General features: G+C 51.8%; 3 protein-coding genes across 6 annotated transcripts; all 3 read right to left on the bottom strand.

The window, feature by feature from the left end:
* Positions 1 to 892: 892 nt before the first annotated feature.
* Positions 893 to 9,820, bottom strand: GPAT4 (glycerol-3-phosphate acyltransferase 4). 2 transcript variants are annotated; one of them, XM_064497649.1, is made up of 13 exons: positions 9,748 to 9,820; positions 6,683 to 7,586; positions 5,384 to 5,453; positions 4,726 to 5,023; positions 4,467 to 4,541; positions 3,924 to 4,013; positions 3,712 to 3,805; positions 3,099 to 3,223; positions 2,839 to 2,894; positions 2,426 to 2,511; positions 2,058 to 2,186; positions 1,897 to 1,976; positions 893 to 1,273 (listed from the first exon to the last, which is right to left on the bottom strand). In XM_064497649.1, exons 2-13 carry the CDS (start codon positions 6,845 to 6,847, stop codon positions 1,165 to 1,167), a joined length of 1,377 nt encoding a protein of 458 aa, XP_064353719.1. In that variant the 5' UTR covers positions 6,848 to 7,586; positions 9,748 to 9,820; the 3' UTR covers positions 893 to 1,164. The 2 variants fall into 2 exon arrangements, with proteins under 2 accessions (XP_064353719.1, XP_064353720.1); XM_064497650.1 differs by having other exon boundaries at positions 3,108 to 3,223.
* A 124-nt stretch (positions 9,821 to 9,944) lies between these two features.
* GINS4 (GINS complex subunit 4) lies at positions 9,945 to 21,077 on the bottom strand. Of its 2 annotated transcripts, XM_064497864.1 has the most exons (8): positions 20,905 to 21,077; positions 20,624 to 20,710; positions 20,179 to 20,292; positions 19,535 to 19,632; positions 19,120 to 19,208; positions 18,637 to 18,727; positions 18,417 to 18,523; positions 11,547 to 11,683 (listed from the first exon to the last, which is right to left on the bottom strand). In XM_064497864.1, exons 1-7 carry the CDS (start codon positions 21,055 to 21,057, stop codon positions 18,427 to 18,429), a joined length of 729 nt encoding a protein of 242 aa, XP_064353934.1. In that variant the 5' UTR covers positions 21,058 to 21,077; the 3' UTR covers positions 11,547 to 11,683; positions 18,417 to 18,426. The 2 variants fall into 2 exon arrangements, with proteins under 2 accessions (XP_064353935.1, XP_064353934.1); XM_064497865.1 differs by lacking the exons at positions 18,637 to 18,727; positions 19,120 to 19,208; positions 19,535 to 19,632; ... (1 more) ...; positions 20,624 to 20,710; positions 20,905 to 21,077 and having other exon boundaries at positions 9,945 to 11,683; positions 18,417 to 18,519.
* Positions 21,078 to 21,580: 503 nt separating this feature from the next.
* On the bottom strand, positions 21,581 to 27,212 carry GOLGA7 (golgin A7). Of its 2 annotated transcripts, none has more exons than XM_026112230.2 (5): positions 26,996 to 27,212; positions 25,481 to 25,633; positions 25,015 to 25,116; positions 24,784 to 24,847; positions 21,581 to 22,845 (listed from the first exon to the last, which is right to left on the bottom strand). In XM_026112230.2, the coding sequence occupies exons 1-4, from the start codon at positions 27,104 to 27,106 to the stop codon at positions 24,800 to 24,802; spliced, it is 414 nt and encodes a 137-aa protein (XP_025968015.1). In that variant the 5' UTR covers positions 27,107 to 27,212; the 3' UTR covers positions 21,581 to 22,845; positions 24,784 to 24,799. The 2 variants fall into 2 exon arrangements, with proteins under 2 accessions (XP_025968015.1, XP_025968016.1); XM_026112231.2 differs by having other exon boundaries at positions 21,581 to 22,842.
* Between the last annotated feature and the right edge of the window lie 757 nt (positions 27,213 to 27,969).

Raw genomic sequence — 27,969 nt, 5'->3', positions numbered from 1 at the left:
TAACCTGGGCGGTAGCAGATGCCTTCCCCCAACAAACTGCAGTTGGGGTACACAGGAGACATTTAACAAATACCACCTCTGTGGTTCTAGCAAAGGCAAGCAGGTGAACAGTGCTTTACAGCTTCTGCAGGAAGCAGTTAAACAGCATTTGCTTGTAAGAGCAAGCAAAAGACCTAATGAAAGTGTAAAAGTTAGTAAGAACATAAGGATAACTGGAAAGTACACAGGGTGAATGCACAAACGCCAAGCTGTTTTACTGAATAACATACAGGCAAAGCGCAAAGGGAAAGGAGTACCACCTCCAGCACAAGATTTCAGCTTCCTTACAACAAGCTGAGGTTATACATGTGCATGTTGGTGCATAACAAGACTAGATCCCACCATCTTCCTCAGGAGACATTTGAAAGGGGATCTGCAACCCCCACCATGGAGTCTCAGTCTCTCCTACCTATCCTGGGCTCCCACCATAGTGCATATGAATTTGTCAAGACTCTTGCACACCAGTGAAAACAGCCTAGCAACCTGCAATTCCAGGGGATAGAGGTAGGCTTCCAAGGAGATTGATCCTCACTGCTCGAGGATCTCCAGCAAAGAAGCTGTTACTGAGATGCTGGAGAAGCAATGGGCTAGGTCAGGACATGACAGGAGGATGACAGAAGGAAGAGGAAAGATTTCTCCTTGTCGAAGTAAAGCTGGAAATGGCCTGACAGACCACATATTCCTCCCAAGAGTTTTAGGCTGCAGACATGAGAGGCACAGGCTCATGAAGATTCCCTTGCTTGTCAAGGCAGCTCACCATTTTCTGTGCCCTGAGAGACTTGTGACTCACACACACACTAATCAACACACCAGCCCTCCCACTGGGCCTGTAAACACCATATGGAAGCATACGACACCATAAGTGTTTCATTTAATATTGCCCCTGCAAGAGGCTTCACTGTAACAGTAACAAGAAGGCATATTTGCCAAGAGCTGCCCAGGGCCTAAAGACTCCAGGCAGCAATAGTGCCTCTGGGAAAAAAGAGCCAGAGGATGAAGGAGCAAGTCCCAGCAGCTCTGGAGTAGCCACAGTCCAAAGATACAGAGCTGTTCCAGACAAGCCCTGGCCAGTGCTGGAGGCAAGGACTCTCGCCAGGCCCAGTAACAGTGCTGGAAGCAGAGGGCTCAGGAGCGGCTCCGGTCTTCATGGTTGCCTACAATCATTTTGCTGTAGAGTTTCTGTTGTTCCTCCTTGAACGTGTCTTTCACCTTCTCCCTCTTCAGACCTCCGTCCCTGGGGAAAGAGTCATATCATCACAAGAGCACTGGGCATGCACTGTACGAAACTTCTGCTGGGGCTGCTCAGAGCAGGCTGCAGCTCCTACAACACCTGAAGAGCTGCATTTGTATCCCAGGCTGCCAGGGCTCACTGCAGACAGTTCATCCCCAAGGGGAGTTCCTTTCACACACTCCTCTGCCAGAAGCTGCACCCATGGCCCCACACTTTGCTCAACATGGCCCCACTCTCAGAGGTATGAGCTTCGATACCATTACCATGCACCACTTGCAGAGTCTCTCCAACTCCCAGGCTCTGAAGATCTCAGTGTCTGAAAAGGGATATTTCAAGCTCAACCCGCTTTGCTGAGTGGCACTGAGTCAGAATCAGGGCATCCCAGTGCAAGCTGGGATCACAGAATGAGGCCCTGGTGCCCAACACACAGTGGAAGCAAAAACTTTGGTCCCAACTTTATATAACAGTAGCTTTGGAGGTCACAGGCAAGATCTATCTCCATTTCCCCATAAGCCTACTCTGCCCAGTGCAAGACACAAACCTAGCACTGCAGCACACAAGCACACGCTGGGACCCAGGAATAAGGAAGCCTGTGACCAGGAAGAGAAAAGCCTGCTTGCACTCACCAGAGCAGATCCACAAGGCCTCCCTGCCTGGCAATGGCCGACTTCACGCGATTGGCAAACTGGACAGCGTCCTCTTCAGGCTGTGGGAAAGTAACACTCTTCAGTACGAGCAAAGGCAGAAACAGGTAGCAGCTCGGACAGGCCAAGTCCTGCTTACTTACCTGCCTGGTCATTGGGGGCAAGTACCAGACACTGCACACAATGGCCCAGCTGGTCATCATCCTAAGGAGGTAGGTCACCATGCCGTATTTGCTGCTGTTCCAAAAGGCATCTCCAAACTGTGGGTCATACTACAGAGATAGAAGAGTTCATGAAACTTGGGCGATGTGCACACCCTCCGCCAGGCTCCAAGCTCTACCCCCAAGCCCAGAGACGGGCCAGCCCTCTCCAGAGCATTATACAGAGTGACCTCAGCTCCCCCATGCCCTCAGCCCAGGCCATTAACCCAGCCATGCCAAGACTGGGGAGCCAAGATTCAGCTCTCATGCAGAGAACTACTTGTGCTGTAAGAATATTTGCCTTCTCATACCTTAATGGCCACAGGATAAACTGTGGCTCCAATTTCAAAGCTTCCCTTCTTGAACATCATCACAGATGTATTGTTGATGCAGGTCCCTGTAAAGAGGCGAGCACAATCTCCTCAACTTCCCAAGTCAGTTTATGAGTCTAAACTATATGCTTGAAGGCTAGGCCACAGGCATCCAGCAGCTCCTCCACTCACTCCAAACCCTGTCCTCTACGGTTTGCATGGGATACGCAGCATCACTAAGACATCATATATCTGAGTTCCACATTCTGGGTTCAATCAGCTCTAAAGACACTATATCCCCTTCACCTCAGTGAAGGGTCTCAAGGCCCTTGGCCTTGAAGTAAGGCAGACTAGAAGCTGCCTCAACATACACTTTCCACCAGGTGCTTGTTCAGCTTTGCTCCACAACTCACCTTCAGGGAAGATAAGAATAGGCAGTTTGCTCTTGTCCTGGACATGCTCTGTCAGCCTGAACAGGAGAGTCACTGATTAGCACAGTGCTTAGGGTCCATGCAGCACACAGTCCCGTACTCTGCAGTCAGCGGGGACTATTTGGGTGCAAGCAACACTGCCAAAACCTCCCAACAGCCACAAGGGGAAGCAGTTTCCTCACCCAAGGAACCGGGCAGCCCCACCTCCTCCCCGGCCTTCAGCCCCCCGCTGCAGCCAGCACCTGTCACACCTTTTGGCGACGAGGTGACGATCTTTGACCTCAGAGCGTTCAAACCAGACGTGGGGGCAAGCTTTCACCATAGCTCTCTGTATCACACCCATAAGCCCTCCGTGGATCTGGCCCACCTGAACAGGGCAAGAAGAGACAGTTTACAAGACCTGAGGACACACGAAGGCCGAGGCATCTCCTAGCTTCACAGCTGAGTTGAGTTCTTCTCTCTATCTCTGCCCTGATAAAGCTGAGAGGAAAAGTCCCAGCCTCTGACTGGAAGGACAGATGTAGCAAGCGCCAAGTGCTTTCCACATTAAAGGATACCAAGCTGAGGAAATGCTCTGCCCTTCCATGGACAGCAAAGCCCAGAGCTGCACTTGCAAAGCAGTGTCCAGAGACCCTTGGTGCTCTGTGTCCCAGGCCAAACTTGCTGGAAAGCTGCACGCAGCACGGTGTGTGTGCACAGGTCTGAGGGAGCCCTGCAATGTCATACAAGGCAAGGCAGTTCTGCAGCTCAGCCTCTTGCTGCCTACTCCTTGTCCCAGGGAATACAATTGCTGCTCCAACTATACATAGGGCAAGGCCCGGTCAGACAGAGCTGTGGTTGAGGCGCAGACCTTACCATCGCATAGTAGCCATCACTGGCTAGGATGATCACATCAATGGGGGATGTGTGATTGGCCACGCAGATACCTCCATTTCGGGGTCTGTTTTCTCTAAATGTAAAACAAAAGTACAGATGAGGACAGAGGAATGAAGTGTGAGACCTGTAAGAGGCACAGCATGGAGCAACTAGTGGGGAGGGATATTCTGCAGCAGAAAGTGCCTCCTTACCGGTCATGGTAGGTGATGATGGCTGTGAGGGCACGCACACAGATCCGGTAACACATCAGGTGGACATGCTTGCTCAGGAACTCCTTACACCTGCAGCCCAGGACAGAGACCATCATGCCCCAGTTTCACAAGCCCCCTGTACTGGTGCCACTCAAACCAGCTGCCCCAGGCAACAAGATCCAGCTCTAACATCACATCACTCACATACAAACACTTCCTGTGCCGGGTTTTTGCTGTCAGCTTGTGACCACTGATTCTTAACTCATGAGAACCAAATTTTGGCCTTTTCTCTTTTTCTTCCTTTCAGAGCTCAGGGCGGAGAGCTCTGCCAGGGGCATAATGCTCACATTTTGGCCCCTGGTATAAAATTACAGGGCATCTGTTCCAGAGAGGCTACAGATGCCAGGACCACTTGCCTTTTCCTTGTCTGCAGCAGGCAGAACAGCCAGGCCTTTGCAGGAAAACTTCAGGATTATCAGCTCTTAAACTGCTCTGTCCCACAGGTGGCTGTCCTGTCCCCTTTTCTCTCAAAGACCAACTCACCTTCCGTTTGGCAAATATCCCACCACTGTAGTACCAGTCACCAACAAGCTGATGCCAGTAAAGGCTAGGGCTATCCTGCAGAAAAAGTGAAGTTACATGCTAGCAAATCCAGGCCACAGGCCCTACTTATCAAGCAGCCTGCTTCGGCTGATCATGCTGAACAGGGTCAGTGGTGCTTGGAGACTAGCTGTTCCCTTGCTGCCGTGGGAATGGGCTGACAGCACAGTCTCAGCAAGCAGGTTCCTGCAGCAGCGCTCACCTGAGGGGCAGAAGGAAGCAGTAGCGGATGAGCATGCCTAGTCCCCAGAGTACAGTGAGGCGCAGGCTGATATACTGGAAGTTGTAGTTGGTCCTGCTGAGGAGATTCCAGGACTCCAGCTCTTCAGCTGAAAACCTCTTGGTCACTTCATCATCCATGATGGTCTCGATGCCTTTGCGGCAGAAGTAGAAGATATCTGAGAGCTCAAACTCTGGTGTGTCCAGGGCTTTGCCACTGCCACTCCGGCGGATCTCCTTGATCTCCTCTTCCAGTGATGTGGGCTCCTTTGCAATGATACCTGTAACACGCCACAGGCAGCTCTGAGCAAAGTGTGACTTACCCACCCAGAGACAGCTATGAGCCAGGATCCTTAACCCCTTGCCCTCCCATAGGGCCCTCCACCTTTCTCCAGTCTAGACAGGCATAAACCAGTCCTTCCACCAATTCAGAGATAAGGCACTCCCTGGGTGCTTCCTTCACCTTCCTCATGAAATGGACCTTTCCATAGTTCCCTCCAATCTATCCACATGCAACGGGCTTCCCAGAATACATCAGCTGCTCAGAGATATCCCATTTACCTCACTTCCCATAAAGAATCTTGAACTTCACATGCACCCGCGCGTGAGGATAGCTAGCACTCCTTTGGGCAGGATCTTACCATTGACATAGGGCTTGTATAACGGATGGTTCTTCTCCTTGGCACCACGCTCTATTCTCAGCGTTGCCCACTGCAAGAGACACACACAGTAAGCAGGACATATGTGCTGAGATTAAATGTTCCTGAACTGAATTAAAGGGAGAAAAAAATTTCAGATAAACCAAACTTCTTTTTAAGTTTCTCTTCCAGTTCAGCCACTAAATGTGAAGTCAGGTCTTCAGACATCCGTGTTAATGAAGCACCTCACTAAGCCCTGGGTCTGTCCATTCATACCTCATGCTTTTGGGAGAAATAGAGTTTAAAGAGCTGAGCATTGTGAGCTCCAGGGCAGCCTTTCCAAGCCAGCCAGCAGAGAGGTACTCCCAAGGAAGACCAGTCCTGTTCAAACAACAGTATCTGTACCACAAATCCTCTAGCAAATTGAATTCTACATCTAAGAATGTGAAACTTCCCTATTAAGCACAAGGTACCTCTTTTCCTTTTCCTTGGGCTGTCAGGGTGGGGTGGTACAGGTATCATCTATAGGGAGTTTGGCAGAAGTTCTGGTCTCACCAGGGACTTGACTCAAGTAGAGGTGTTGGCTATGAGACAGCCCAGAAAGTCAGTCTGCCAAAGGCAGGCAAGGGAACAGCATGACCCCAACTTGGAAAACTCCACTTGGCTTCCCTGCGCCAAGAGGGGCAGTGAGGGCTGCTGGTTGTCCTCAGAGGGCTGCAGGTCCAGAAATGGCTGCTGGACTCAGCAGACAGACAGACAGCACTCTGCGTTTAAAAGGTATTAAGAGGTCTGGGTTCCGGCCACAGAGCGTTCGAGGCTTGCAGCCCAGAGCACAGAAAGTCCTGACCTGCCTACTGCTTTTGCTCCATCCAAACATGTATTAAAGATAAGCAGCCCACTGACTGCAGCCTTGTCCCTCCCCATTCACGCCCGACACCCCTCTTAGCTTCTTTCCATATTGAACTGTAACAGCGCTCCGCCTTGCCTGGGACATTAACCCATCCAAGCACCTGCCTTCTTGCAACAGAGCTACACTATCCTACTACACTACCTGCAGCTTAATTACAGGGAAAAAACAGCCCATGAACAGAGGTCTAGTAAACTGCACTTGGCTAAGATGACTGCAAACGGTCATCTAGCAATCGCCAGCACCACCATATGCCACCAACAAACCAGCCTCCCACCCCAGCATGTAGAATCCTCGGCTCAGAGGCAAAAGCCTCTCTTTGCCAGCTTGACTGCGCCTCACAGGACCCCTATAAACATGCCTCCAACGCAGCAAACTCTGAAAATGTGACTTACCTGAAAAATCTTTAATAATGTTTTCATGTAAACCTTGCGGATGCCGAAGGAAACTCCAAAAATTGCTGGCACAATGATGAAAACCAGAAGCAGAGTGAAGAGGACAGTTAAAGAAATCCCCAACAGGTTAACAACCAGGCTGTCAAAAGGGAGCAGGAGGAACATGGTGAAGGGCCCAGGCAAGGCTGGTGCCCTGCAACCCTGCAGCCAGAGGGGAAGGCTGCCCGCAGTGATTAACCAGTCCTCCTGTTACTCAGCAATAGTCTCACACATGCACTGAGTCTGCAGCTGCTCACAGACCCCATTCCAAAGTTCACATCCTTTTTGGGTTCTGCAAGGGAGGGAATGCAACAGGATCAGGGAAAGCGGCTGGGAAAACAAGCGAACAGACTGTTGGGAGCGCAGGTGAGTTCAGACAGCTCCGGCTGAAGGGCTTAAGGAAGATGGAAAATATATGTAGGTTCCTCTGTGGATTTGCAGTGGGCACTGCAGCGAAACAACTGTGTGAATGGGCAGTCTCCTGAGGCACCGCGGAGCAAGTCCTGCTGTGGAGCAGCTTGTGAAGAAGCTGGGAGGAGAATTCCCTTCTGGCTGCTGAGAGCATGCAGAGTCTCTTCACGGGGACAAGGTGGAGTCCATCCCTGAGCCTGCATTGGAGGAGATCTAGGGAGTTGGCACTTCCAGGAGCCTACCGTACGCGGAGCTATTACTGTTTTTTCCACGAAGACACAGGCACTGGCGCAGATCCTCTCATGACGCCTGTACAAGGTTAATTCCAGAGGCCCCTGGCACCCACTCACGCTGAACGGTCGTAACAGACACAAATGAAGCCTGTGTCCCTGGAAAGCTCTCCAAACAGCAAGTCGGCTTCTTGGCAGAAGAGGCACTCACATGCCACCCAGCCCTGGGGTGGAAAGAGAAACCAAAGTCAGGCAAGTCACACAACTCGGAGAGAGGTCAACTCGAGATGGTGGCAGGAGGCCAGGGACAGTGGGCTCTGAAACCAGGAAGGCAGTGCTCAGGCTGAGGATACATCATGCACAGAGCAGCTCCTGGAACACAGCAGACTTGGGCTGGCACTCCAGCTACTGCCTTGCACTGTCAGAGGCTTGGGAATCAGCCCCCTGCCGCCACATGCCCTGTATTTTCATCCCAGATCCACAACTCAGACTGAGCAGACTTGTCCAGAACAGCCCCTCTAGGGAAGATGTAGCTGGCCTCTATAATCAGGTCCCAAGACCAGGAGAGGAACCAACAGAGTGACAGAAAACCTTTCCCAATGACATAGATCTTATCACTTCTCTCTCATTTCAGAGGAATCTGAAAGCACTGAACTAGCTACAGTACCTGGATTCCTGGGTAGGAATCATTTCCTCTGCCACTGTACACACATCTCCTGGGTGCGGTTCACCAGCTGGTTAACGCAGAGCAGCTTCATAAACAGTTCATGACAGGAAGTTAGCCCAAGGGGAGAATTATTGCTTATAATTAGCCAAACTATAACTTGTTAGGGCACAGGGACTAACCAAAGGTCAAAAGCCTGGCACTTTGGCTCCTCTGGGAGTGGATACTCTCAGCAGCACAAGCACACATACCAGAGCACAGAGCCAACTGAGACTAGCAGAAAGAGCTGAGTCTGCTATGGGGAGACTTCCCTCCGGATACCGCCTTCGGAGCGCTATGAAAGGCCTAAGTGTCAGCCTAGGGTAGGCCTCATTAATGCACTTCACATGAGCATAAGAGCAGTGGTGAGAAGCTGGGAAGAGTCCTTAGCTGCTCTGCACAGTTTGTCCCAGATGCTGGCTCAGCATCATTATTCTGATCATGCTAAGACATCATTAGTGCTTCAAAGAAACATGTAGGCCTGTATAAGCCATCTCCCAGAGGAAGCAGCTCCTGTTCTCTGCCCGTCATGCCAGACCTCTCATGCACCGAGCCAGGACTCATGCTCACAAAGTAACCGGTCAGACCAGCCATTTGAACTGACACCTGGGTGTCCTACAAGGGACCCAATTAATGCATTCCTTCACTGCATCACCCAGTTAGGGCCTAGCTATCAGGACAAGCCATGTGCCAGCCAGCATGCGTGGCCAGGGGCAACGTGTGATGAACCCCGGGCAAGCTCAGTCAGCTCTGCCTGCTGGCTTCGACCTCTGCCAGCTCAAGGCAGGACAAGGCTAGTGACGCACGGCAGCTGCCAGGATTTCTGGCCAGCACCACGCGTGTAACTCCCCTGTGCGGAGGCGAGAAGGCTCCCGGTGAAGTCACAGCCTGAACAGGCCATCGCGCCCCGGCAGAGGCTGCCCTGGTAATCTGTCGCCTCCAGGTTCCAGTTTCTGGCTCAGCAGCACCAGCGACCTTGGATGGAGACCTCCCACCCAAACCACCAGATGTGCAGGACAGCGCGTCCGGGGCTGAGCAGCGAGGCCGGGGGCCGAGGCGGACATCGTCCTCTCAGCTTTATTCACGGGACAGAGCGGCGGGCAGCGGCCCGTGACCGCGGCAGGCCGGGGCCGGGGCGGCCACCCTCGGCGCCCGGCGCCTCGTCCACGCGCCGAGCAGGAGCCGAGGCGCCCGCGGGGGCGGCAGCGCGGAGAGGCCGCCGGTGTGCGGGGCCGCGGCGGCGGTGACACGCACCGGGGGAGCGCGGTGCGGCGGCGCGCGGGGCGGTGACTCAGCTTCCGCCGCCGGGGAAGGGCCCGCGGGAGGCCCGGGCGCTCCGCCGTCCGGGGCCGGGCCGGGCCGGGGGGGACTCACGGGCGGGGGCCCGGGCCGCACCGTGGCGGCGGGGTGGCGAGGGGGTGGCGGCCGGCACGGCGCCGGGGCGGGGCGGGGCGGGGCGGGGGCCGCCGCCGGCAGGCGCGGGCGGGCCGCAGCGGGCGCGGCCGGCACCACCGGGGGGGCGCGCGCTCCGAGGCGGCCGCCGGTTAACGGTCTGCGGCCGGGCCGGGCCCACGCGCCACCGCCGGGCGCCGCGAGGGAGGGGGGGGGGGGCGGCGGCCCGCGCGGGGGGCGGGGGCGGGGAAGGAGCGGCCGGGCCGAACCGGGCCGGGCCACACACTCACCTGCCGCCACTGCCGCCGGGCGCCGGCTCCGCCCCCGCCACGTGCCGTGCGCGCCGCCGCAGCCGCCGCGCTGACGTCAGTGCGCCGGCTGCGGGGCCGCGCACGCGCACCGGCCACCGCCGGCAGAGCGCCGTCGCCCCGCCCCGCCCCGCCCCGCGCACCGGCCCCCCCGCGGGCAGCACAGGCGGAGCCAGCAGTCACGGCAGAACTCGACTTTATTAGCGACCCGTTACAGTCTCCGGCGGCTGTCGGCGTCCCCCGCCCCGAGCCCCACGCGCGCGTCCGGCGGTCGGAGCCGCTGCGGGGCGGCCGGCCCACAGCCCCAGCCCCAGCCCCAGCCCCGCCGCTCCGAGGGGAGTCTGCTGCAGCGCCCGGCCCGGGAACCGGCTGGCCGGGCCGATACCTTTCATCACCTGCAGGACTAAAAACCCAGCGGTCCCCCCCTCCCCAAGGACCATGGCGTGGAGAAGTGACTGCAACTAGGACTTGTGCCACTACACAGAGCCCTCTCCCAGGAAAGCTAGAACGACATGGGAGCCCTGGCTGGCTGCTTGTGCTGAGGCCCCTACTACTTGGGAGTGTCAGGCGCTGCTTTGGGACCCCAGGCACAGCAGGAGGGGGCATGCCCTTTCTCCTAAACATCTTCCCTACGCAAGGCACTTGGGCAGCACCTTTGACTCAGTTCCATGTTGCTGCTTCTCACCCTAAGCAGCCTCCAAACACAGATGTGGTCCATGGGTCATAGCCCCTTCCTTCTGTCCCTCTCCTGCTCTCACAGTAGCATTTTGCCTTGAGAACCTAGAAACAGGAATAACAAGCAGCAGCAGCTTCCAGCCTCTAAGGCAGGAGCCAGCATTGAAGGAGCTTCCACAAAAACCTGTAGCTGCTTGTACTGCAGCAGGTCAGAGACATGGAGGAGCTAGCAAAATAGCAGGCAGCATCTTCTGCAGCTGAACCCCTCCCCAAAGACCTCTGCACCAAGGCAGGAACATAGAGGGAATTTACACCCCCTGATACACTGCTTTCCTACCAATAAGGACCCTGGGCCTCTGAGCGATGCCAGGTCTGCAGATGAGAAAGGACAAGGGCTGCAGCCCGAGAGGTGCTGAGATGGCGCTGGGCCCCACTGGCACTCTTTGCAGCATGGGAGGGTGAACAGATCGTGCCCACATGGAAGATCTTGTAGTTCCTCCCATGGTTGTTGTCCCAGTGGGTTGCCTGCCCGCACTGGAAGGAGATGCAGAATTCTATGGCTCTGTGGTAGTTAGACGGCTTGGGCAGGGTAAGCTCGAAGGAGAAGGTGTCTGTGTCGGCTGAGCCATACGTGCTGTGCATGTACTGGCAGGAGACATCACGGAAGCTCCTCCAGCCATCGAAGGTGATGCGGACCATCACTTTCTTCTCGTACTCGATATTTCTGACCTTCACTGTCCCCGACAGGACTCGGTCCTGGATCAGGCAGTTCTCCAGGCAGACCAGGTTGCTGTGCAGGCGGCTACGGAAAGCCACATAGTCCACAGAAGGCTGTGAGAAGTCCAGCACATACCTGCACACCTGCAGGCGTGGGTCCCGCAGCCTGGGCCGGAAGCAGGTGAGGTCAGACAGGGCATGCTGCAGGTCACACAGGTCCTCCTCAATCTTTGAGAAGAAGCGGACAGCAGTCAGCGAGAGCCCCTTCATGTCAGCGAACACCACCCTCTTCTTCTTCTGACCTTTTGAGCTCTTGGTGCTATCTTGACGCTCAGGCTCTGGTTCAGCACTCAGCTTCTGGTTGAGACAGGAGCGGAGGGGTTTTCGTCCCCGGCTGCTCCGCAGCTCCTCATAGGAGTTCAGCAGCTTGCGGATGGGAGGCGAGTGGCTCAGGCAGAGCCGCATGGCCAGGTCCACGGGCATGGCTGGGGGGGCAATGGCCCGCGTGCTGAACACCTGGAAAAGCCTGGAGGCAAAGGAGGGGAGGTCAGGCAGTGGTGCAGAGCAGGGGCTCTATCGGAGCTGTGGCTGCCAGCAGCAGCCCCGGCCGGCCGCCAGCCCCCCGCGACGCAAAGCGCACCCCCTCCCCTCCGCCCGCCCCAGCCCCGCGCTCACTCGCCGCAGCTCATCGCTCCGTCCCGTCCCGCTCCCGGCGGCTCCGCGCGCTCAATGGAGCCGTGGGAGCGCCGGCGACCGGGACACCTCCAGGGCAGCCAATCAGCGCCACCGCCACGCCCCCGGGGAGCCCCACGGCCAATGGGGGCCCGGGGCTGCCCGCCCTCCCGCCTCCCCCGGCCCGGCCCGGCCCGAAACGCCGGGGAAAGGGCGCAGCCCTCCCAAGCGCCGTCGCGATGCAGCAGCCTCTCCCAGCAAAGCCGATTAATACGGGGTGGACCGACCCGACTGAACAGAGGGAGCTGAGCACAGAAACGAACAGGACTTGGCCAACTCCGCACCGAGCACTGGTGGCAACACCAGGTCTCGCGCCAGCCCAGCACCCTGTGCGCAGGAGGACCATCCTCTGCCAGGTCCGACAGGCCCTTCCCACGCTCCCCTGAACGGCACCGCGTTCAGCCCTCTTGGCTGTAGCCTTCTCATCCTCAGTGTGAGGGAGAGAAGTTCCAGATTTGTACTGCTAAATTCAGCTATGAATTGGCTAAGAAGAGCTGGAACACAGAAAAAGCTCCTGATTCCAGAATGACTTACACACTTTTACAAAAATAACACTTACCAAACTACAAATGCCCAGGGGAAACTGTGGGAAGAAGACAAGTGTGCTTTCTCACACTGTCCTTTGTGATGGGAGGCCTCAGCTGCTTTTATGTATCCCTTCCTCTTAAGTGCTTGTTCTAGGACAGCTGTTCAGGGTGTCTAAGCATGAAGATAACCCCAGACTCCATATTCAACCTATACCAAAGCGAGTCTAACTCAACTCTTGTCCCTGGTTCCTCACCCTGAAAAAGAAATTCAGTTATACCTGAGTAGGCAAGAGAGAGTGTGGTGTCCCTGACATTCACATTCAAAATCACCTTCACTATTTAGCTTACATGTGACTCCTTGACAGAAAAGACTGTCACCTAAATCAGATCACCCCTGCCCTGTACTACCTGCTAATCTCTCCAGAGCTGTCTAGCTATTTATGTTAAGCAGACCTGATTTTTCCTGCTGACAGCACAGATCTTCATCAGCTCATGACACAACCTATCTATCAATATTTATATATGGCTTTCCATCGCCCCTGTGTCTAAACGTCTTCAGCACAATGCAAAACACACCTCTCTCTCAGGATGGCCAGGAGAAGCGAGCCTGAACTCAGTGCTCTGTTGGCAAGTTTGCAGTTCAGTCCTGGCCTCAGTCAGAAAATACATCAGAAGCAGCAGCAACAAAGCCAAAGCTGACATGCTGTACTGTCCCCTAGAAGCACCTGTGGCACTGAGGTCATTGCTGGTCCTGCCTGGGGAGGAGCACCGCAGAGCTCTTTGCGGGTAACCAGGAGCCAGACACGCTTGTCCACCTGGGGCTGCAGGAGCTGGGTGGCATCTATTGTTGCCCGGTGCTCCCTGGCTCCCCAGCCTGGCAAACATCAGCAACCAGACACACCTACGGGGCCTATTAAGTCCATACTCAGGCCAGATCTTCTGCTGTCAGCGCACACCTCATATTCGGATTGAGAAGCCTTGAGCTGAAACCCTGGCTGGCGACTGTGCTAAGGCCTGAGCTAGAAGCAACACTTCCCCTCTTCTGGGGCCAGCTCTGGGCAGAGGCAGCTGGGAAACCAGGCAATGTCACATCCTTCCACAGAGTTCAGCTGGAGGATCAGCCACAGTATACTCACCCCTACAAGGTTTAACTGCATCTGGAATTACCCAAGTTACAAACCCAAATGACAGCTCCCAGGGTCATGACAGCAAACTGACCCCTCTTCTCTGAACTAAAGGCTCTTGCTCATGGTCTCAGACATTGTCTGCTTCTGAACCTCTGAACGCTCAAACCTTTTCTGGCAGAATTTCCAGGTGTTTCCCACTGTCACTTTGTGCAGATAGTTCTTCCTATTTACTAAGTAATAATCACCCTCACTGCATTATACACGATTTGAAATCACTTTCCTGTAGATACCCAGGAAAAAATAAACCAACCCACCCTTCAATTGGTTTTGCTATACAGGACTTTCAGAAAAACTCTCGATACCAGCTCTAATACAGACATTCCTCAATTCTGAGCAAGACTACGCCACCCAGAAGCACAGCAGCCTACAGCCAAGGTTAACCAGGGCAGCAGAAGAGAAAATCCTCATAAAAATGCCAGGGACTGGTTCTCCACACACTCCTGGGTGCCAAGGGAAGACGATCCCCCTGTGCACTGTGGTGATGGATTGCATACTAGAGGAACTGCACACGCTCACAAGCGTAGATGCCCTCTAGCACATACAATGTAGAAGGTGGCGAGTCAATTTTCAGCAGCAATTGGCTCAGTTGCTGAAAGTGGCTGAGGTATACCTGTTGCTTTCTGAGAACCATCTGTTCATCGGATCCTCTCAGACTGACATGGCATGTGTCTTCCACTTAAGTGGTTTGGGGGAGTCAACACAGCAGTGAAGGAGGCTTCCTAGCAACCGAAGCACTTGCCCCACCTTTCTCCTGCACTCTGAGGAGAGCAGATCCGGTGCAGGCTGGAGGCTGGGAAATCACAGCTCATCATCGGTGCCCTCCACATGACCTCTTTCGCCATCCTCCTACTTTGCCTTTAGAGCTAATCACTCAATAAACCCAAGCTCTCTCTGCCTTGGAGGGAGCAGAGAAAAGGGGATGTATTTCAGCCCAACCCCTACAGCACACCCAAAATAAACTGGGAAAGTTGTTCCCACTCTGTGCATTCTCTTCCAGAAGCACAGATTAGGATGGATGGACTGCTGGGTAATCCCCTCTAAGAGTATATGCCAGAGGCAACCCTTCCTTGACAAAGCAGTAGACACTTCTTCCCCCAACACAGACAGGCAAACAGATGCACAGTGCTAGCAGTGAGACAGTATCCAACCCCAGAGGTGTCCAGGTATTTGCCATAGAAGGACACAAAGAACAGACAGTGGGATTTTCAAGTATGCCTAATCTGAACACCTGCCTCACTGATTGCAGCATATATCCAGGCCTCTCTAATGACCATTTCCAAAAAATCTCATTGAAACTAATTCTGATGCAAAGTGCCCATCCCCTTCATCCTGCTCAGCCTGTGATGATGCTGCCACGTGAAGGCTGTAAGACCTCAGAGGGAGCTCTGTACTGAAGCTGTTCTGGGAAGAATCAGATCTGGCAGAGATTCAGCTTCCACAACAGTACAGGGGCTCCTTTGGCTCACATTGCTGCCGACACGTGAGATGCAGCCATGGGGCAGATAGTAAGCCGTCTGGACAATTGCTCAGTCAAACTAAATAGGGCCAAGGAGAAAGTCTGCCAGACATGCTGCATAGGCATTCTCCAAGCAGCTCTTCTATAGCGCATTTCTGCAGCAGCGGATTAACAATGACTTTGGCTGGGAGCTAGTCACCTTTGTGAAGCTGCCTGGGAGGGGGAGGCTATAGGTGTGGGCAGAGCATGGTCTACCATCCTTCCTCAGGGCTGTGCAGAAGTATGTGCTACTGATTCCTAAGGATTAAACTCAGCTTCCTCTTAATGTCTATACTTAAAAGAATCTTCTTTACCTAAATGGATTCATTAGGAACACTATAAACCAAACCACATGCAAAGCCACTCACACTACATGACACATTGCATCACCCCTGCCTCCCCCTCACCTGGCAGAGAACGGGGAGCACGTCAGAGGAGCACCAGGCTGCTCCCCACGCAAAGCATGACACAGGGAGGACCCTGCCCTGGAAGAAAACGAACCACAGTCTGTCCATGCACCTGACAGGCACTGGGCTGAAGTAGCAAGGGGCAGCCTGGCTGCTCCTTCAACTAGGAGAGGCATGCATGGGTCAGCAAGGCAGGAGGAGCTTTTCCTGTCTGACCAACATAAAGGAATTTCTTGTCCCTCTTGCCATCCGGTCCAGTATCCTACTACTAGCAAGAGTCACTCACAGCCACTTCAAAGGAAGGCCTTAGAAACCCTACAGATCATCTTCAGTGCAGCCTTTTTTCTACCAGCTCCAGCAGAAGGGGGTTTCACAGTTTGCTACCCTCACAACTGCAATCAGAGGCTGTAGTGGAACACCATGCTCTGAGACAGGATGGTTTTCAGAACATGCAGAGCAGAAAGTGGCTTTCTTCTGTGCTCATGTTTATGGTTGTTCCATTTTAGTGAAACTGGCTGCCACTGTTCTTAAAAAAAGGTACCCAGACAGCTACCCACTGAAGGTTTCCAGAATACTCCCTCTGACTTGTCACTGCACCTGTCCTACTGGCTCAAGTCTCTCTGCACATGTAGCTGAACGCTCTGCTGCAGAACTCAAATACAGAGCCTTGGCCCAACGGTGAGGGACACGAATAATGCACAAAACACAGGGAGGTGGAGGCAAAAACAGGAAGACTTCTGTTCCTCTCATACTGCAGCAACAGACTGCTCTGGGAAAGCTCTGTCAACCTCATGCTCCAACACCTCTCTAAACAGCACAAAGGCACCATGAACCCTCACAAGCTGACAAAATTACTCAGAACTCTCCCAGACAGCGCTCAGCTGCCAATTCATGCATACCATCCTGCATCACGGGCCCCACTTGCTCTCGAGTTCACCCAGAGTCAGCCTTGAGCTTGAAGATTAGCTGTAATACTGGCACAATCTTCCTGAAGCCAGTCAGTCTGAAGAAGCAGGTAAGAGACCAGAAAAACAGAAAGGCCTCTGACCCCCAGTGCAACGGGATCTGCTCTGGTGTTGGCTTTACCCAAATCTGTGAATGTAGGGGGACAGTGGCTCGAGACATGAATTTCACATGGGTTTATATGAAGACCCCATAGCTCTGGCACAAACACCCTGAGCCTGAACTAGTTGCTCTTGTTAAGAGGTTTGGGCCAAGCCTGCAAATGCTGTCTGACATTTCCAAGGCTTTCATCACGATTGCACCATTCACAATCTGATCAGAGAAAACACAGCTGCCTGTGGCTCCTGGAGGCACTCACTCCTCAGCCCAGGTCAAGAAATACTACTTCCAGCACAAGGTTCAGGGAACAAACTCAGATCCAGGACTACTCTGCAGACGCATCTCAAATACCTGTGATGGCCAGAATGGATATTTTACCAGAACATTGCTATTAGTGCCAAAACGCCAGGACAAAGCAGCATAAATCCTCTCCAGCCATATTAGAAGGTGCTGTACTGACATGACTGTATCCACACTGGGACACAGGCTGCTCAGCTTAACTGCACAGGCAGAATAAAGTTTGTGCAGCCTGCAACATAAGTCCTTCCTTCCCCAAAGGCAGAAGCTTTCCCCCAGGGAGGACAAGTTTGCTGTTTGGCCTGCGTAACAGTCCTTCACACCGAGGGCAAGTAGAAACCCTGAATTCCAAAACTCATGGCTACCTCCCAACTGATAGTAGTCAGAAACAGAAAGGGAATATGCTTGGTAAAGGCTCCATTCTCCCTACCCCACTGCAGGTAATAAGCTAGTGCTAAGCAACCCACAAACGACCTGTGGCTCTCCTCTGCTTACCCATGACATTCTCTTTGCTCTACCTGAGCTGCAGTTCCCATCCCCATCTTGTTCCCAATCCTTCCTGCTCTTTGTGTGAGAATCAAGATTTGCTCTGCAAGCAAATACCTTCACATGTGGTGTTTTTTTGCTCAATGCATCATGTGGAAAGGGTGGTGCAGAAGTATGCCCCAAGTCACCTCAGAGCAATCGGGCACTTGCACAACATCCAAAGTTGCACAGCCCCTGTGACAAGATCAAAGCTGAGGGGGGAGGTGGAGTTTACATAGCACGCCCTTCTGTCACAGTTCCCACCCGATAGCCTGATTTAAAGGACAGTGCTACATTGGGGCAGGAACACACACACACACAACTGTAGGCCAAAGTAGAGAACACCCTGCTATTTACAAGGGCTATATTTGCCTTTGCGGAGAGATGTGCTCTGTCCACATCTGCTGTCAAACCAGCCTGAGAGCTGGAGAGACAGTATCTGCATCTGTCTTCCCTTGGGACTCCAAGGGAGTGCTGTGACACAGGCTGCCCACGCTCAGCAGCACAAAGATAAAGGAGTCTGGCTGTATTCCAGGCATGTCATAAACCATCAAGAGTTTGATTAAGCGTGGGGGCAAAGAGCCCTTCTGTGTTAATAGAGGAAAAGACGTTCCGCTGGTTTGTTTGCATGCTTTCCAGGATACACCTGTGAACATCCCCTGCTGCCTTGTCCAGCACCAACCCTCAGAGCCATGTCACATCCTTGGGGTCACTGCCCCAAGTTGGCCCCATCGCCCCGGTCCTTTCCTGCAGCGCAAAAACGAGACAGGGTGCTGCTTGTGTTTGGCTTGAGGGGCTCTAGGCCGGGCCGGGAGGCAGCGAGGGGCTCTGCCCTGCTCCGCTGCACGGTGCCCACTGCTGCCTGCGCACGGTGCTGGCGGGTGCTGCCACCTCCCGGCCTCCACGCTGTACCACCACCACCAAACCGGGCCCACCGTGGCCTCAGGGCAGGGGGTTTGCAGCCACTGCTGGCCGCTGCTGCAGGCTGCCATCACGGAGGCCCTGAGGTCCTGCGCTCAGCGCTTACCCCACACCCCTCAGATGAGCTGGACCGCTCCCGAGGCCACCAGCGGGGCGATGGTTTTGTAACGGATCAGATGCTGTGAGCCCTCCTCCAGATCGATTGTGTACTCCCTGCAAGAGACAGATGGGGGCTGAAGCTGCTGCTTCTTTTTCATTTTAACCCACACCAGTTTTGTGGAAACCCAACTTATGCAAGCGCATTGTACAGGTAGGGACCCACGTACCTCTGTTCATCAGTCTCTGGCTCAACCAGGATGTTCTCCTGCCTCTCCAACACCCTCAGGAATACAAAGGAGTCCAAGTTGGGCTTTGGAACTGCAGAAGCAATGGATTCAGAGCACAAACTCAGCATTCAAGTATGCTCCTCTGCAGGACTCTGAGCTAACAAAAGGGTGCTAGGAACAACAAACTCATGGCCAAGAAAGGGAACATTAGAGGCTTCCAATCAGATGCCGTGTGCGTGCCCCAACGTGAGATCACACTGAACGGCAATGGCCAATGTGAACCTCTGACAGCAGCACCACGGGACAGCAGCACCAGCCACGCACCACGCAGCAGAGCAATGACATGATGCTGTCACCGTGTTGTGTATCCTTCTACCAAGCACCAGCTGAAGGACGAGTACTTACACTTCATGGTCCCAAGAGCATTCCCCACACACCCGTTGCTGTAATTTTCCAGCTATCCTGGAGTCTGGATGTACTCACCTGATTTTAGGAGAGACACTTTCTGCAGGTTGGGAGGCATATGTTTTAGGGCCACATTTTTCAGGTAAGTCTCTGTGTTTGCCATGTACCTGAAACATATAATTGGAGCAACTATTAGTTTAATCGAAAACAAATTTGCTAGTAGAATATTGACTTAGAATACCAGCAAGCAATGCCTCCTGGTCTTACAGGCATGGCCAAAGACCAGCCTAATGGCTTGCCTTGGCAACTGGTCCAGGTGCTTGGCATGATAGAAACTAAGCAGAAAGGTTATTTGACTCTTTCCTTGACCATAAGGAAAGCTCCTGGTGAGGCCCCTGATTCTTACTGCAACCCTATATCCTATTGAGCATAACATAAGGGGGAGTTCTACAACCTGTGCAAAGGAAGGGAGATGCATTCAAAACCTACTCACTCTTTAGCAAAAGCAAACTCCTCTGGTGACAGAATGGAAGGCTCCCCTTCTGCTCGAGACTTCTCCTTCTCCAGGACATGGGGGAAGAACTTCTCAATCTGACATTGGAACAAAATCCCAAAGATTGAAATAGAGCTTTCCTAGTAGTCAGTGCCTAGAATCCCTTCTCCTCAGTAAGAAGCTTCCCCTCAAAGAATTGATCCATCACTGCACAGATGCATGCAGCAGCCTCAGGCCTGTCCAAATACCTGCTTGTGAATTAATGAAGAGATGGCCAGCTAAGGTTCCCAAGCTGCATGGACATGTGTGTATGTGGCAGGACCCATGCAGGACATGCAAGAGTTCAGCCGTGCCATCCTGTGCCTACAGGAGGTCACAAAACACTCATGGCAATACTGTAATCCTCCTTGATCATAGTAGAACAAGGTGCCCAGGGAAAGAGTTCCCGTGGGTCATGCTTAAGAAGACATAAAGAGAGAGAGAGACATAAAGAGAGAGAGAGAGAGAGAGAGCGAGAGAGAGCGAGAGCGCGCGCGCGCACGCTTTAATTGAGTGTCTTTGCTGAAGCAGGAGGCATTGCACAGGTAAGAAAGTCACTTCTGAAGTACCCCTCTTCCTCCTCACTGAAGCACAGCAAGCATTACCTTCACAAGCCTACACCGCAAGTAGCTGCTGAGCACATAACGGATCCTCTCAATCTCCATGTGGTGGACACTGACCTTCAAGTCTCCTTTCTTTGCCCGTTTCAAGTTTGCGTCCTGCAAAGAAAGGCAAAGAAAAAATTAAATAGTTCAAATGCCCAATAACAAGAAACACAGAGAAATGGGGTTTTTTTCTGTACACAGGGCCCACAGAAACAGACTGCAGCTGATTTTAACCACACGAAGCACTGGTTCCCTGGACCTCTATTGCATCTCCCAACCCTCTCTTCGTGACCTGCTTTCAGAAGTGGCTCAGAACAGCCCTCTCTCAGGAACAGAGGAGCAGATGAGCCTGGCAATCCCGGAGGGAGCCCGGCACGCACCTGCCCTGTCGACAGGCGTCAGGTAACCGGGGCACTGCAACCGGCCTGTTCCCAGCAGAGCCTACCATGTGGTCCAGCTGCTCCACGACGCACTCGATGATCTCAGGTTTGCTCTCCAGCAGCTCCGGGGCAAACTTCTCATTCAGCCAGGCCTGGGGAGGGGAGGGGAGGGGAGGGGAGGGGAGCACGCTGTAAGCGGCGGCCAGGATCACTCCTGCTCTATGCCCGGCCCCAACCCAAACCCAGGCCCCCCCTCGTCCCGCTCCCCCCCCCCCCCCCCCCCCGCAGCGCAGCGTCTAGCCCGCCCTCGCCAAGCCCCTCAGCCGCTCTCCCCACGCCGCGTTACCTGCTCCAGGCTGCGGATGAGCTGCGCCGGGGTGAGCACCAGCTCCTCGCTGCCCCCGTCCGAGTCTGGCTCCTGCTCCGTCCTCATCCCCTCACCGCCCGCCGCCGCCATCCCGCCGCCGCTTCCCGCCAAGCGCCGCGGCCGCGCGCGCATGCGCCGCCTGGCCCACTGCGCAGGCGCGCACCCCCACTGCGCAGGCGCGTCACACTACAGAATCCGCCCACTGCGCAGGCGCGCCTCAACAACATGGCGGCTGCGGGATAAACCTTCGCGCTCAAGCAAATACCACAGTCACGAGCTGTGACAAATGTCTTAAACACAAGGCTACAGTAAAAGCGGAAAAACATAAACGTGCCTCAGAAACCACCTCGCTTTCTGTCAGCGGCACACAGAGGAAGCAGCCCCCGCCTGAGCACCTGCCTCTTCAGCCCAAGGTGAAGGGGGGAAGGCTATATCACACAAAGGCCAAGCTTCACATGCTCACATCAAACACCTTATTTCTACGTACAAAGATACCCTATAAATGTTAAGTCTAGCCGAAATAGTGCTTGGTTAAACAGGAGAGCCGATCTGAAATTTTTTGTTTGTTCAGTTTACCCTGCAACTGGGGTAAACTGCAAAGCTCAACAATGCAGCTACTTTATGCAAGGTAGTGCTTTCAAATGTGACACAGACACAGTTTAAGAAAAATTTACTAATCCATTGGTACTTCTGCAAAGTATTGCAACAGATGTGAAAGGCAAACACCATTACAGTTTAGAAAAAACAAGTTTCATACAATTAAAATGTTAAACAAATCTCAAAAAAAGTGGCTGAGTAATAAGCCTGGAATTTCAGATCCAGTATTAGCACCTACAGTATCAACAAAAGCCAAAACACTCCATCTATTCCGCACATTTTTCCTCATTTTCTCAATTCTTGAATTCCTTCCACAATTCAACAATGACTCTCAGAACCTAAACCAAGACATCCTTAGTCTGATAAGTGAGAAGGCTACAACAGAAAATATTAAGCCAACTTGATTTGTGGGAAGTTTACATTTGCAGGTATTGCTGAGGAATGTCTATGCATGGGGGATACTAAATAATGCACAGCTCTACTTTTCAACAGTTTGCCAGCAGCTAGAGTTAAGAAACCATTTTACACAACACCTAACAACTTGTCAAATCAACATTTTCCTATAAATTATATATAATAAATCCATAAAGAAACAGTTTTACATTTCACATATTAATTGTAGGGTAGGGATTATTACGTTCAGTGGTTCAGCATCCATTTTGTTGTACTTACTGTTTCATGAATGAAAAAATAGACCTTCTCTTCTGACAAGCATAGACAGATGCAGTAACAGCACAGATACGGTAGTAGCAAAGAACCCAGTATTAAACTCTAGCTATTTCTCCCCCTTCTAAACTAACTAAAGCATTAAAACAAGAAACACTTTGCCTTTTAGTTTTCAGTGAGAATCAGCACAGGAAACTTAAAATGCTCAGTGCCTTGAGTCACTTCTTGCCAGTCAGAGGCACTGCACATCACTCCAGTATTGAACTGGAGGGAAGGCCTTGTTCCTGGAAAACTCCCAACTCTGACTTGTAGCTTTCCAAAGCCCGACTGATGTACAGAAAGGTTCAAGAACTATGGAGGAACAGCGCTGCACTCAGGTCTAAAATTAGGCTTCTTTTGGGCTAAGTGCCCAATTTCTTTCAGCAGAGTAAGCAGCTTTATCACTTTTCTTCAAAAACTAAAATGATCCCATTGCTTAGAAGTTTGCCCAAAAATGGATGCTGACCAGCTAGGAGGTCACTCCATGTGGAGTAGAGTTTTAGGAAGTTAGTCCTTGTAGTAGATGGCACTGTGGATCTGGCAGCAGAGAGAGGAATGATGCTCTAAAGTAGGAGGTAGGGAAGCTTTGATACGGTGAGTCCATTGCTGAGCCATCTGCTAGAAAATAAGAGTTTCATGGCATTAGAAACTGTAACAAAAAACAAAACTAAACTAAAAATAAAAACCCTACCATACACAAATCTTTACATAGCTATATTCTGTTCTCTCAGAAGGTATATGGCAGGAAAGGTGGGGATAACACGTGCTATGAGAGTAACAGGAATGGAAGCCAGCACTCTGGATTTCCTGGAAGCCCTTCATTTCTGTATTCCTTTCTGCACAGCAGGCATAAACATTTACAAATCTTTACAGCACACACTACCAACAACCTAGACTACTACCATCCCAGGACCTGCAGAGTACCTAAAACAAAAGTACCAGTTCAAGTTTCAGCTAGGTAAAGCTCCAGTTCCAAATCAGACTTATTTTGCTTCTCAAACTGCTTTAAAAGCAGATACGTACTGACCAGAAGTATTTGCAATTCATTAAACTATCCAGAAGTTCACAGTATAAATATTACCTCATTCTCCAAATTTCACAGTTGTTGGGGTTTTGAGCAATTACATAAAAGCTTGTTCTATCAGGATTCCCAGTAAGAAACTATTCTAAGCAATAATCTTTAGGAAAGAAGTCATGACAAATGATTTGTACCAAACAGATGCAGATGCAGTAAGACACAAACTTATTCCAACAACAGAACACAAATGCCATGCAATACAACAGACTCCCAAGTGCTAATAACCAGATAAATCAGGATATTTTGAATCAGAATTAGCATCTACAAGCAGTGCCACTTTATAAGCCAGAGTTTATTAGAAACAGATAGGCATCAGCAGGAATCTTCAGCATTTTGCTTTATCAGAATTTCTTGTCTTGGTTTGCTCCAGCTTGCAGTCCATTAATCTGATTTAGAAACACTGTAAATATGCATTAATCTTGAGCAGATCACCAAAAGAAATTCTAGAGACATACTACAGAAGCAGAGTAGTCTGCTACTCTGAAAGAATTTAGTAATAATATTAAGTATAGTTAGTTGCATTTTTCCTTTAGGCTGTGTAAAATTTGGCTTCTGATATGCCATATGCCTGAGACTCTGGCCAGCAGGTAAGATATTCTGTGTTTATACAGTATCAAATGTTTCAGAACACAAAAGGTTAGAAGAATCCCATCACCTGGCATGAGAAACCAAAACATTATCCCCAGCAATGCTTGCTCATGATTCAAGTCCCTTCTAGAACAGAAAAGCTGCCATTCAACAGTATATAGAATGGAATATTCTATCTGCTTGGAACCAAGAAGGCAAAATGTAATTACACCGATTTGTTCAGGATTTGGGGGTTAATCATATTGACTTCTAGGCAAATACAAGCGGATCCTTAACATGGTATGGTCATGCCCTTCATTACATGTGCTTGAAACACAGAAGCTTTTGCAAGAGATCCAAGCCCCCTGTACTACCAAAAAGTACTTTGAAAGGAAAAGCTGCATCTTTGACAGCAGTATACAGAAAGCATCAATTATTTTTTTGAATATTTCTGAATGTCTTATGCTATTAGGCTGAAATCTGTTCCAAGATCCAAAAGTGACCTATTTTAAAGTCTGCTTTTAAAGGGAAGACTTAAGGTTCTGAGCAGACAATCTTATGTCAGAGAAACTTCAGAATCAACACTTGTGGATCTACAAATGAGAGAACAATTTGACATTACACAGCACAAGTTAGGTTTATACATATTTACACAATCAAGACCTGCATTTCATTAAAATTACATCTGGTATCATCTGAACTTCATTATTATTCAGTGGCATACTGCCTACTATTGCTATTTTTACATCTTCAATTGGAATTTGAAAACCTAATCCACGTAAGATTTATTTTAAAAGCCTTTGACTACATGTAGTGATTGCATAAACATTCTCTCTCAGCAGGACAGAGTCTATCCCTCTGAGCATACAGGAACAGGTTTAGATTGACACGTAATACGAAGTTAATAATACCTTAGACTCCACAGTTTTATCTTCCACTGCTCATACCTCTGTCTTCGTAAATGGTAATTTCAATCTGCAGAGAAAGGCTGTTAGGGAAACATACTATAAAAAGATTATGAAAACAAAGACAAAAAAAAGCAAAATATTAAAGCTACAGAATGCCATTCTAACTGAGATGAAATGCCAGCATTTCATAGATGGACAAACCAGTAGACAATGTAAGAAACCACTAAAGGATACAACTCTTAATCCTCTCTCAATAGGGTCTGTCAGAAGGAGGCCCTGAGGAGCATAGATCTTCTCATTCTGTTCCTGAATGAACTTGGCAATTTTCTTTAGAACCTGGTAACAGAACATAGAGGTCAGCTTCTTAGTCAGCTTTTACCACATTAGCATCAGAGCCCCAGCTTTATCACAAATATAGCAACATTAGGGGAACCTAACATCACAATGCCAGTTTTCATTACAGACAGAATTTGCATGATTCTTCAGAAATTTCAAGCACAAGGGATCATTACATTACTCAGTCTGACTAACATAAGAGACTTGTCTATATATAAAGTCATTTTGCAGTAAGATCTGGTGTCTACGTAGAATTGTAGAAGAATGGTGCAAGTCACAGAAAACCTACCAGGAAACAAATCCTTAATTGAAGTCTATGGAACATACTGCCTTCCAAGCAATAAAGTAAACAAAAGAAACTCACCTTTTCATAATGCGTTTCCATGCACAAGAAGATAGTATAGGCAGTCAAACAGGCCAGACACCCTTCAAGGTAAGACTGGCCTCCAAGTTTTTCAGCTTCTGCATAAAGGTTATTCAGTGTTCGGACGGTCTCTTCAAACTGCTGCCTATCAATCTGCAGAAGAAGTCAAATTTATCAGTCATGCCCTGCACACTTCAAAACTCACAGATATTATCAGATATCTGCCCTCATTTACTGCTTACTTGCACTTCCAAACTTTGTCAGAAGCATCACCTACAAACATCTAAAACAGGTAATATGTTTAGAGCCAAAGTTTGAAGGACACCTTGAGTTACGGACCTGCAGTTCTTTGGTAAACATCTGCTAAGCGATTAGATTAAGTCTGAATTCCAAACCAATCTAAACACAAAAAAATTAAGAGTAACAAGTAACTAAATCAAAGTGTAATTCACCTAAAAAAAAGCCCCAATCACAAAAACTTAATCCACAGGCAGAGATGTCCACTAGATTAAAAAAAGCATTGAGTGAGTGGATTAACAAAGCTAACTCCTGATATCAGTAATTCCTTATGGCTCCTGCAGTGCTGCTCAAATAACCCCTCATTAAAAATCAACAAAAAAAAGTGGAAGAGAAGGACAGTGAGAAAAAGAAAAGGCATTAGCAAGGAGTGGTTATTTTGCAACCAGTTGAAGATGTCACATTTGTCAGTATGAAGGTACTTGAGACAGTACTTGTGAGGCTACTGAACAGGCTCAGCAGACCTGTCTGGTCTCCACAAGAAAAAACAGTGTTAATGCAGCACAGTGCAACAATGCAGGCTTTATTCTCATTGACATAATGAATGCATTTTATTTTATTGCTACAAAGAACTGCTGTTTTCCTCAGAATTAAAGACAGCACAAACCACCAGCATTTCAAAAGCACTGAAAAGAAGAATTTTCAGGAATTTTAGGTGTAGATATTCACATCAAATTAAAAGCATTTTGTAGCCACAGTAAGTCAGAAGTGACATTTACACAATGAACAATATTTATATGCCAAAAAACAAAGAACGTGGAAAGCATGGTATGCTTTCAAACTTCTAAAACATGCCCTTACACGATGTGCAGACAGGATCAAAATAAGCGGAAAAAAACTGTTACCATCTTTAAACTTAAATACGAGAGCACTCAGCAGAACCCCCTTGGGGTGCAGTGGAGGGGGAGCTACTCCCGGGCCACGCAGGGGGGTCCGTTTCTCACCCCACTCTAGAAAGAGACCTTTAAGTTAAGGGGGGGGGAGGTCAGCGCGGCGGGGATCCGCCGCGGTGCTGGGGCTCTCCAGCTCACTCACGAAGAGCACGAGGCCGCCGCCGCCCCCCGCGGGCACCGCCCCCCGCGGGCAGGCACAGGCACAGGCACTGCCTCCGCCCCGCCAGCGGCCTCGGCCCCGGCCCCGGCCCCAGCCCGGTGCCGCGGCGAGCGGGCCCGGGGCCGCCGCTGGGGGCGGCTCGGGGAGGGGCGCCGCCCGCCTTACCCGGTTCTCCAGCTCGGCCGGGAACTTGCTCTGGAACTGGCACCGCGTGCCACCACTGTAGTCCCGCTGGATGAACACCTTGCCCGACACGGGCGCCTGCTGCGGCCTCATCGCTCCGCGGCGAGTCGCCGCTACCGCCCGCTCCGCGCACCCCCGGCCGCGCCGCCGCCTCACTTACGGCTGTCGCAAAAGCGTCGGCGTTGCCGAGGGCCCGGGAAGAAGCGGAAGCGCCCGCCCTGCGCATGCGCCTCCCCGCCCCCTGCGGACGGGTCGGGAGAGGGAACGGGGACTCTCTGGGCACGTGCTCCCCCCCACGGCGCATCCCGGTGTTTGCAAGGCGTGTGCGCCGCCCGGCATTGGTCTGTTTCCCCCCACGGGCACACTGCTTGGTACAGCCCCCGTGACCTCTGCCCCCCGCACGCACATGGTACAGTCCAGATTCCCCTTCCCCCCCCACCCCCCCCGGCCCCCGGCCCCGGCCGGACCCTTCTGCGCCCGACCCGGCTGCGCGAACGTGTCGCTGCAGCCCGCCCTCCCCCGCCCAGCGCACCTAGGGGCAAGGCGGCGGCGCAGGGAGGCAGGGGGAGCGAAATGTGCCCCGCTTCAGCCCGGCCGGCCCCCGCGTCCCCTCGAGGGACCCCGGCCTGCGCCCGCTCCCTCCCCGTGGCCGTTGCTCTTTCCCGTCCCCGCGTGCCCGTCGCGCTCCGTCGGCCCCGTGTCTGCTGGTTGCCGCATGCCTGGCCATGTGGATTCAATGAGCGCGTTTCCAAGGTCCCCTGCCCTGTTATCTCTTAAACGGCATACAAAAGTGTCTCAAACGCACTTAATTGGAAACAGGCGGATGCTCCTGGAAACGAATCCTTACCGATGAGCTGCGCGGAGCGGCCTGGGCAGCCTCCTGTCCCCCGGGGCGGCTCTGCCCCGGGACGGGCCCGGCAGCCGCGGGGCACCCGGTCATGGCGGCCGCCTGCTCT

Source organism: Dromaius novaehollandiae, chromosome 26 (assembly GCF_036370855.1).
Source record: "Dromaius novaehollandiae isolate bDroNov1 chromosome 26, bDroNov1.hap1, whole genome shotgun sequence".
In the NCBI taxonomy this organism is placed as follows: Eukaryota; Metazoa; Chordata; class Aves; order Casuariiformes; family Dromaiidae; genus Dromaius; species Dromaius novaehollandiae.
The sequence above is the reverse complement of the archived record's forward strand: the minus strand, read 5'-3'. Positions and strand labels throughout refer to the sequence as shown.

Coding starts and splice junctions, on each gene's coding strand:
- GPAT4 (XM_064497649.1), bottom strand. CDS start 6,847: ATGTTCCTCCTGCTCCCTTTTGACAGCCTGGTTGTTAACCTGTTGGGG. Junction 5,024..5,383: donor ATACAAGCCCTATGTCAATG/GTAAGATCCTGC, acceptor GGCGTGTTACAG/GTATCATTGCAAAGGAGCCC. Junction 3,224..3,711: donor GTGATGGCTACTATGCGATG/GTAAGGTCTGCG, acceptor TGCCCTGTTCAG/GTGGGCCAGATCCACGGAGG.
- GOLGA7 (XM_026112230.2), bottom strand. CDS start 27,106: ATGAGGCCGCAGCAGGCGCCCGTGTCGGGCAAGGTGTTCATCCAGCGG. Junction 25,634..26,995: donor CGGCCGAGCTGGAGAACCGG/GTAAGGCGGGCG, acceptor CTTCTTCTGCAG/ATTGATAGGCAGCAGTTTGA. Junction 24,848..25,014: donor TTGAGAGAGGATTAAGAGTT/GTATCCTTTAGT, acceptor CTTTCTCTGCAG/ATTGAAATTACCATTTACGA.
- GINS4 (XM_064497865.1), bottom strand. CDS start 11,640: ATGCCCGTGGACCTGGCCATGCGGCTCTGCCTGAGCCACTCGCCTCCC.